General features: G+C 36.1%; 1 protein-coding gene and 1 pseudogene across 5 annotated transcripts; both read right to left on the reverse strand.

Moving 5' to 3' along the window:
- Positions 1–436: 436 nt before the first annotated feature.
- On the reverse strand, positions 437–4,241 carry LOC112467329 (odorant receptor 4-like). Of its 5 annotated transcripts, none has more exons than XM_025035920.1 (6): positions 3,586–4,241; positions 2,775–3,111; positions 2,026–2,256; positions 1,670–1,816; positions 1,432–1,587; positions 437–1,281 (listed from the first exon to the last, which is right to left on the reverse strand). In XM_025035920.1, exons 1-6 carry the CDS (start codon positions 3,837–3,839, stop codon positions 1,234–1,236), a joined length of 1,173 nt encoding a protein of 390 aa, XP_024891688.1. In that variant the 5' UTR covers positions 3,840–4,241; the 3' UTR covers positions 437–1,233. The 5 variants fall into 5 exon arrangements, with proteins under 5 accessions (XP_024891688.1, XP_024891687.1, XP_024891686.1 ...); XM_025035919.1 differs by having other exon boundaries at positions 437–1,299; XM_025035918.1 differs by having other exon boundaries at positions 437–1,587; positions 1,670–1,783.
- Positions 4,242–7,241: 3,000 nt separating this feature from the next.
- Positions 7,242–9,152, reverse strand: LOC112467335 (annotated as a pseudogene).
- Between the last annotated feature and the right edge of the window lie 1,576 nt (positions 9,153–10,728).

Raw genomic sequence — 10,728 nt, forward strand, 5'->3', positions numbered from 1 at the left:
AAGTAAGATGCGGTGACATCGCCACTGCATAGAACTCGACGTAAGCGAAAATTCATGATTTACATTGTCAGAATATAATTCTTAGACACAATCTAGAAAGTTGATACATCCTACACTTCCTACAGCGATATAGAACCGTTGGGAATAAAAGTTTTTGTTTAGAAGATACCCTCTTTCTAAATAAATCTACAGGGTAAGTTTCTGAACGAACATATCCTGTACAGAGATATAATACTTATGAATAATTAATATTTAAAGATATTTAATATAAAAATATGAAAATTTTTTGTTTTTAAAATATTTAATATAAAAAATAAGAACTTATAATTATGGAACAAAATTCGAAACGTACATCCAAACAATAAATGATTATTTTATAAAATTGATAAAAAAGTACAATTTAAAATCTAATCGGAAATGAGAGTCATAAGGCACTTCTTTTGGAAAATGTTGCGTTGGGCCGGTTCTCTGACGGAGAGAAAATTGTGTACGAAGGGTAGAATTGCGCAACTTATTCCCTTATACATTACCTTGACACAGTCGACGTGTGTATAAGATGTGTATTTTTACCAGATAATACGAAGTATAAATTCTCTACTCTCGTACCGAGTGTAAACTCAGAGTTTGTAAATTGAGCGGTCGCGAGGGGCGATGGAATTACAGTAGTCCGCGCTACGCAGATACGGTCGTCGCTAATAAAATCGTCCCTCCAGGCTGGTTTTCGCTGCCGTGTGAAAGCGTTCTGATTGTATGCGCGAAATAGCGCTAAGTAATCCCAGTGTAATTTCGTTGGCGTTGCGATCTATTCGTTGTGGCCATCTGGCACAATTGCACGCTATCAGAACGGAATACATGCGAGATAGGGGGAGAATCAGTCTCCGCTTGCGTCGGGATAACTTCCGCAATTTAGCGCGGAACGACGTTTCAAAGTTCTTTTAGGGGATGAAAGCCCGTGACATGCGCGCGCCTTCATCCTTACGAAAAATATTTTTCTTTCCCCGTCCCCAGAAGCAACGGCATATTTTCAGTAAACTGGCGGCGTAAACTGTGCGCGTTTAACAACGTTTACGTAAATATTATTGTAATAAAAAGACGCTAACCAAGGGAACGTTAGCTGACCATTGACTTTTATTAAAAATAGAGTAATCTTCCATGCGTAATTATCTTATGAGTAATTTCCAGCGTTATCAGTAATTCAATATTAATAGTTACAGCCGTTATAATAATATATCGTTACAATGCGTGTAGCACAGAGACGTATGACGCTGACGATTTCATGATCTGCGACAAATAACGTTGCTGCGTGTATAAAAAAATAAACATTGTTCTAATCGTATATGTTAAGGTTAACGATTTACGTGATGAACGTAATAACGAAGCTCTGTTACACATAATCCGATCGACGTATGTAGTACGTTGCGTAAAACTTACATTCGCGAACTGTTGCAAAGAGAGATTCGTGAATCTGCCGACGGTGATCGTCAGTTGTTTTTGTGATCTCATTATCAGGAACAGCAGGATTCGATTCTCGCTAGGAGACAAATCGTACCACAGAGACTCGTACGCCGCGTCGCCGATCGTCTTGCTCTGGAAGTCAAATTGGAGTAAAAATTCGAAAAGCAGGAGGTAGAGAATTGTCTCGGTAAAATCAGCAGCTGTAATTGCTCACCTTCATGCTTAGATATTCGCCGGCGAAACAGAAAATGAACGCTTCTAAATTTATGACGACATAAAACAAAAGGGATCTCACTAACATAGAAGAGCCTTGATCGGCGCCGATCGACTGCAATTGAAATAACGATGTGCACGATCGGATCTTTTCTACCGCGAATTGCATTGTATAAGTATTAAAATTGTAAGTTGCTGAGTATTATAATATAAATATACATGTACAAGGTAATAATGTCACTTGGAAACGATAACTTGATTTGCACACATATTTGATATACATACGTGTGTCATCGAAGTAAATCAAAAGTGTAATTGATTAATCTGTGCGCGGCGAAAGTCATTAAAATTACTTACATTCACGATGATAAGGCCTAAGCAGCAAATAACAAGGGTGTTCGATACGAATTGGGCTAGCGCGATGTAAGAGTACAGGCTTTCGATCTTTTCGGTGAAAATAATGATGTTTTGATGCCTTCGAATTAACGAGCCTATCGTGATCATGGAAATAGTTGATTTCTTTTCTTTCGATAAAATTTCCAATAATCTTTCCCGCAAAATATCTATCTGACCGCCCGCATGAAGCACCTAAAGATTTAATTCTATTATCCGTTCTCTGCACAAATGATATTACGTAAAAGTGTAAAAGAAATATATATATATATATATAATGTTATATGATATAATAATAGATGTTTCAAAATTTCTACTGAAATGGAAATTTATTGATAATTCTTAAATTTATTATTATAATATCGAAAATTTTGTAAATGAGAAAATATATTTTTATATATAAATATTTATATATTATATTTAAACAAAACAAATAATCAATATTTTTAACATTAATTAAGAGAAGGCAGATAAGTTATCAAGCCAAAACTTTGATTAATGAGCTCAACAAATCAATTAGACTGGTTAGAAATCAATTTCCGACCAATAACTTTTCTTCCAATTTTTCCTAAACGAATTGAAATGTGTTACGAACAGTCATCGCGGTAACGTGGGCTGAGTTCTAGCTCCCGGGATGCATTCCCGGGAGTAATCTCAGTCGGGAACTTGAAAATCCCCGGGAGGGTTGAAAGCCTCCGAGGCCCCCAACTTACCAGTGTAACGAGTAGCGCGCTGAGCACGCCGATCACGGTGGCGGCCGTCATCTGATGCAGGAACTGCGTGGTCATGACGACCTCGTAAATTGGCGACGTGCCACTCTCGAAGGGTAACTCCATCTTGAGAAAAAGTTCACGATCGGCGGCGTCGGCGACGTCGTTGCTGCGCAGGGCGACGACGCCGATGCCGTAGAACAGCACGGCCGTCGAGTGCAGGCCGATTATCAAATTGGAGAAACGATGCGACATATTGGCCACGCTACTCATGCTGTACAAGTCGTCCCCGCATTCCTTCCAGTCCGTCGCGATGCTCGTTAACACGTCGTTAAATATTCTAGGAAGAATCGATTTCCTGCAGCACCGCGAGAGCGAAGGTATTCCCCCCTTGAAGACTACGATTGGGAAACTATATTTGTCTGTATTCGATGACAAATGAAGGTGGAAGGTAGATTGAAAAATACGAAGATAAGTATATGCATGGGTATCATTGTAGATAGTGATATTCCCCGATGTAATAACGAGTACAATTAAAAAAGGATAATTAAAAGGACGTATTAAAATCCTATTATTTACAAATTACTGATGATGCATGAGAAAGAAATGATATGTATATTATTTGCCGAAACAATGACTTCTAATGTGCTAAAGCTTCCTCATTGCAAAACACAATCACTAATTCTTTCTAATGCTTTGATACGATGCAATGATAATTACTGATGCATGTCAGTTGCTCTGTATTATCGAACGTTTTGCTCGACTTGTACAGCTCATCGTAAAATCATAGACTGCGAGGATTGCGACGACGTACCGTTGTTTTGTCCAGAAAACAATCAACTTGACAAACAACAAACTGTATGACAGCGTTGCGCTCAAGCCGTCCATTAGCTGTGAGATGTCCTCGGAATTAAGGTGCAACGCCATGTGGCGATATTGAAAGATCTGCGCGGCTATCATCGTCGTGGTCCAGTAAAGTCGACTGATGATCACGTAGGCCGCGCCTGGCCAGATGCCGGCGACTCGAAGTCCGATCTCGATCGACCGGGTAATTGTGTTAACAGACATTTAACGAGGCTTAATTCTCGGTCGATTGATGAATACGAACACCCTATGACATAGTCGGCGACGCGGAGCTAAAATGAGGGTAGGCCATGCACGTCCCTCTTACGAGAATGCCTCCCTTCAAAGGAAGCGAGAGATATTTGTTCGGGATTGTAAACTTTCTAATTAAAATTAATTTATCTCAGAGAACGATCTGTAACGGTTTACGGCGAATGTGTTAACGGCAAGAATAGAAAGGGAATGTCCGGTGTCGCGGCGTGTCACCAGTCGACGTGGATTAATGAAATGGATGCACAACGCTCGCAGTTAACCGAAGCGCGCGCGGAAAGAACGTCAACGTTGAACGCGATCGCGGAACAGATATTTATGGACGATAGAGGCACGAGACACGCACCTGTATAAGCGCTGTAGATGGACTGAAAGATGCCGGAGGGTCACTTGCCGCGAGCCCTACCTTCGTCCACCGTCGACCGGGCAGGGGGCAGCTCATTAAATATTTTCATCGTTCTGCGTACGATGAAGCTGTCGTAGCGTCGTCGGCGATCGCGAATTTTGCGGATGGAAGAGAAACCGAGGGGCCGTCCTTCCGCTCCACGCACCGAATGGTATGGTGCCGTGCAATTTTCGTTAAAAATGTACGATTACGCAAGACGAAGGTCGATGTACAATATATAGCCCGGTTTATAGTACGTCAAAAAATCATGCGTACTGATCTAAGGAAAGACGAAGTAGTTTCCGACGGGTCACACAGGAAAGGAAGGGATAATCGCCGCGGGATTCTTGGAAATCGAGAATACACTCTAACGATCTCTTTTTTAAATCAAGATTTCGTACTGCAGTTTAAAGGTCATATAGTTTGATATTATTCTGTAAATAATTTTATTGCTAATTAAATTATATTATCTCGAAGTATGTATGTTCGAAGAATTATATTGTGTTACGCGCTCATCTAATTAGTGAATTTATATATTACTGGATACATATATTTAAGATTGTTAATTGAAAGTCAAAGAGAAACGCGGCGCTCGCTGTATCGCTAATAACACTGATATAAGTATTGATATTCCATAAAATTTATAATCTATAACAACGTCAGAGTTTAATTTTAATTTAACATTTGTTATTATACCCAAGCTATCGTTATGAGAATGTAATACTTATACTTAGTAATCTATGTGATGAGCTATATGAGCAAACATAAACCTGGAGATATATAATTACGGCAATGTTACGTGTGTATGTACAACTAGATAAATTACATACTATGCACGAATCTTACTCTTGCGAAGCATTGCAACAAGAGATCCATCATTTTCCCAATTGTGAGCGTCAGCTGCTTCTGCGATCTCAGTGTTACGAATAACAAAATGTGATTGTGTTTAAATTCCAGATTGTACCAGGCACAATTATACGCAGCGGATCCAACAGTATCGCTCTGCAAAAGTAAAAATAATGAAGAAATTTATATAATTTTTCTAACGATTAATCAAAAAAAGAATACATAAATTGAACTATAATAGTAATCAAGTCTTATTGGTTATTAATTTGCGTTTATTTTTATTTTATAGATATTATAGAGCCTAATATGTTACTTCTCAACAATTTAACTATAATCTTCCCTTTAATTGTTCTATGAAAGAAGAATAATGAAAGAGAAGATTACCGAAAGAATCATTTATTGAGTGCTTATTTTATTTTAGTTTTCTCTAACCTGATTTGTCAGATTCCTGCGATAGGGAAATATGAACACCTCGATATTTGTTACGCTGTAAAGCTTTCAACTATCTTCCTTATCGCATCGGAACTATCGAATGTCTGCAATATCGAAATAGGATAACTCCAGTATTTACGCCGCGCAGGATTTTACGCAGCAGATGTCAGAAAAAATAGAAGGAATGAAGGTACTTGCTCGCAATTATTCTGTTGTGTTGTAATTTTCAGTTGAATGTCATATAACCCATCTCTCTGAGATATATGGCAAAAATGCAAGAGTTTCTAAAAGTTTTTTTTATTAAATACAAAGAATAAATATTTTATATTTCTATTTTTTTATAGTAGTAGATAGTATAAAGTTTTTATTGGTATAATTTATTTGCTTTAAACATAGTAAATAATACTCGATAAATTAAGTTTCCCTCAGCTGCGGCGTATATACCGGAGTTACCTTATATGATACAAATAATTCGTCGAAACCGCGAATAGTTTATCGATGCAACAATCTATATACAATGCATGAAGGAATTAACAAGATACGCACAATGCAAATACGTAATTAATTTTGCGGAATAAAATACTTATTTGTATTTATTTATACCATTTAACGTCTGTTTTACACTCACAGACACATATGACTAAAATCCTAATAAGTAAATTATCACAGTGTTCCATATACAAATTACAATAGTGCGATGTATAAATATAAATATTTGATGTTTTCCCAGAACTAAATAATCTTCTGATGTTTCTGGATGATTTTATTTATAATAATGACGGGATAAATTTGCATTTATTTACGTTTTTGTTCGGCAGTATATTGTATACTAAAATTGGATATATTAATTTCGGATATCAGCCTCGCCAATCAATAATGCAGGATATTTATTTCACTACCCATGTACAAAGTCTAAAAAGAAGAAGTCCACTGAAAATGAAGACTCATGTTTAAATCGCAGTAAGTTGCAAAAATATATACATATTTTTGTCAACCACAGCTTGACGTTACATCAAATATCCGGGTGAAGACTGGGAGGTCGTAAGAGGTCATCACACAGGTGCGCCTCTAAGCCAACGGCCAATAGGAGTTGCACATTAAATATTTGTATCGTATCATGAGCACGCATTCGTCGCTGCTCCTCCCCACTTTGATAAAAGAATGGAACAGGCAGAATTATTTCTCCCTCTTTCGTGCACGCGGTGACGTGATCGCAAATTGTTTGTCTTAAGCATGCAACGATACACGCGGCATACAGGCGGGGCGACGTCCGATGATGAATCAAGCTCGGGGATCCTTCAAAAAGTTTTTGAAATCTAGAGGGTGAAGAGACTTCGATGAAAAACCAGAAAACTGAATTGCGTGATACTACGGGAACGTGTATATTGTGTATATCTGAATGTGCATTAGTGTTGTAAAATATTCAGCGACAGATTTAGTCTGGATATTGGCTGACGAATACAAAAGTAAGTAGTTTATGGAATAATATTGGAATATATATGTCACGTTTCGTCGTACAAAACGATTTAACAACGTCAATACTGCAGAAATATTTATTTGAGAAATATTGATCTTTGAATTTGCTTTTACCTATAACTTTAACTATTGGCCGGTATTCATAGTCGGTTCTTATATTTAAGACCATCTTAAGTACAATCTTAAGATGTCATTAACCAATCACAGAGCCGGCCGTATTAGCATCTTAAGATATTACTTAAGACGGTCTTGAAATAAGATCTGATTATGAATACCGGCCTATGTGTACATAATATCTCAGAATTTCAGATCGTAGTTCAAATTTCGCATCATGTTCTTTACTCCAAATATATACATATTTAGAAAACAGCCTGTATTGTTAGGTGTTTTTCTAACTGGTAATTTGCACATTATTTGATGTGTGTTTGACAAGCATCAGCTGAGAAGGTCGACGAGATCGGATCTGATGTTCATTGGATCGCCAACATCACCGATAAATACGATCCCGAAGCATTCATGATCTGTAACAAGTGTCATTCTTTGTATTAAAAGTAAAGACTATTTTTATAATTATAAATTTATAACAGATTATATTAAATTATTGCAAACAGGCGCGCTTCAATTATGGGTAAAAAATGTACATAAGTAAATCAATTCTAAGAAAGAGAAAAGTAAATATGTTATAACAAACATTATATATATGTAAATAATGTGCAAAATTAGTTTGTGTGTTATACGTATAATTCTTACACTTGCGAAATATTCTAAAGAGAGATCTGCCAACAGAGTAAGTGTTAGTTGCTTTTGCGATCTTAAGACTATAAATGGTAAAATGCGACTATTCTCACAGGTTTCCAATTACACCATGCGGAATTATATGCTGCGTTTCCGATCGCTTTACTCTAAGAAGGTGGAAATTATAAAAAAGATTTTCAATACATTTCACAAATATTTGTTTTAATATAATGTCTGATAACTTATTTTTTATTGTTATTGTTGTAACTGTCGTTCACTGTAAAAAATTTTTGTAAAATTACAACTATTATATAGTGGGTAATTTTGAGACCCACTATAATAGGTGTAAATTTCCACATATCTTTAATTTGTGTAATTGTAATACAAAATTACTTTTTCCTTCCGTATTGTAATTTTGTAAAATTAACTTGCTTAACTTACCAATGTTAAAAGCAAAGCATTTACAGCACCAGCAGCCCAGCTGCACATGATGACGCGCGTATACGGTTTGCATGATTAGAATCATTTTATACGTTCTTTGTGTGTTCACGTCGAAGGGAAGTTCCGTTTTGTGAATGTAGGGTGGCTTGGACGTGTGATCACTGATATCGTCATCGGCCAGCATGATGCGTGTGCTGTATGCGATGGCGCTTAACGTATGAAGAATTATCATTGCGTTAGTGATGCGATTCGATAATTTCGCCTTGCATATCGTTTCATGCATGTTGACCTCATTATTGGCACAAATGTCCCAGTCCTCCGTCATCATTCCAAGGTTTTGATGAATTCTCTGTGGATGATTTGGTACGTCGATTATCCTATCCGATTACGAAAAAAGATTATTTCAAGTTTTTAGAAAATTTATCGTCTTCCAAATATTACTGGATAACTCTAGCAAGTCAATATTATTTCACAACATTTTAGCTTTTCCGCTTTGTACACTTCTTTAAATTAAATGAGAATGCAAAATCATATTAAACGCGCATAAATATACATAATGTATGTACTAAACGCAATTTTAGAATGTATATATATAAAATATGATTATATTGAACACAAATTAAATTAATGAATGGATTATAGATTTCCTTTCGCTACGAAAATTGTTTAGAAACATGTCACATTTAACTGTAATTTGATTATAAACTCATCACTGATTATAAATTATTCATATCATTATTTATGTGTATAATCGTATTACTTACCGCTGATTTAACCAAAACACAACAAATTTTGTCATCACTTCCATGTATGCTAGGAAGCTATTCAAGCAATTCGTCAAATTGAAAAGATCATCGGAATGGAAATGTACTTGAAGGTAACGATAATGGTAGAATTAAACAATTATTATCGAGATAATCCAAAATATTCTGCAAAACGAAATGCACGAAGTGCCTGGCCATATACCGAACAAAGTGAACACAATTTCTATTGTGCGATTAATTGTGCTGTTCTGGATCATAATGTTCTTCTTTACCCCTTTCTCCATACGCGCGCGAGCACACCAAAATGTATAATAAGTATTTCTAACGAAGCAAAAGGAAATACAATGAACTTGATCATGTACTTCAGCCAGATGTACGTTTTGATGGATTGACGTACACCATAGAATTGCTGCGTAAAGATTGGGCGTTCCTAAAAGGTCATCGCACGAATTCACCCTTGGATTGTCGACCAATGGAAAAAACTCATTAAATATTTTTACCGTCCTGCGCGCGCGTGCAGACAATCCATACATCTGTCGCAGGTCCTGACAATTTTAATGAAAAGGAGGGAACACACAGGTGGGGTCAGTTCTCTCTCTCTCTCTCTCTTTTTCCTGAGAGCCGATGTTGCGATAGAAAATTGCTCGCTTTAAGTAAGCAATGATACGCTTGGACATATTAGGTATGGTATATCCGATTGCAAGTCATGCTCAGTGAGCTTTGGAAACATTTTGAAGTTTAGAGGGCGAAAGAAAATAAAAAATTAAATTACTGCGTATCTAGCATCGCGTGTTATATCTTTACACCGCAAATTCTTAGCTTGAAGAAAGATCCACGATTTCTCTTTCCAATCTTTCCATAAGAAATTGAGATACGGCAACTTTTACACAGAACAGTACAGTGTATATTATAATTTTATGTTATATTTCACGTAAATTATCTTTATGTCATAGAATATGTTTGGAAAAATATGCAATACTAATGTCTGTTAGTGTAACTAGTGAAAACGCGTATTTAAATGTCGCTCCACGACTATTGATTAAATGTTATCGAGGTGAACGTGATGTTTATTGCATTGCTAACAACACTGACAGGTAGGATCCCGAAGCATTCATGATCTATAACAATGTTGTTTGCACTAGGAATTAATATTTATGCAAATGGAATATTACTATAACAAAAAGAGCGCTCATAAAGGAGAATACGGTCTAGTAAATACTGCTAGAATAGAAAGATAGAGCTAAATTTTTTATTTTTCTTGAATCTTATACTTGCAAAGGATTTCAAGATGAGATCTATTAGCTGGCCAGCTGTTACCGTTAATTGCCTCTGGGATTTTAATATTATAAATAATAAAATGCGAATATTTTTAGATTTTAAATTGTACCATCCGCAATTATACGTTGCAAATTCGATCTCTTTACAAGACATTTGTAATATTAGTTTAATAATAAAGTCTAATTATGCCTTATTTTATTAAAAAAAAGACAAAGTATCTATATTGTTATTAGTAATTTTATTGTTATAGTAATTATCTAGCTTTCATCGCTGACCTTATTGTTCAAATACTCTCCAGCGTAGCAAAATATAAATGCCTCCAGATTCGTTGTCGTATAGAATAAAAGATGACTTTTTATAATCTGCTCCATAGCATCAGCAGTACCAATTGCCTGAGGAAATTAAGGAGATATAATAGTATAATTCTTTCGCGTAGGATACCTAATAAAATATTTTAATATTTTACCTTAAATTGTGCGAGAAAAAA

The sequence above is a fragment of the Temnothorax curvispinosus genome, unplaced genomic scaffold (genome assembly GCF_003070985.1).
Source record: "Temnothorax curvispinosus isolate PA1 unplaced genomic scaffold, ASM307098v1 QBEX01017163.1, whole genome shotgun sequence".
NCBI lineage: Eukaryota > Metazoa > Arthropoda > Insecta > Hymenoptera > Formicidae > Temnothorax > Temnothorax curvispinosus.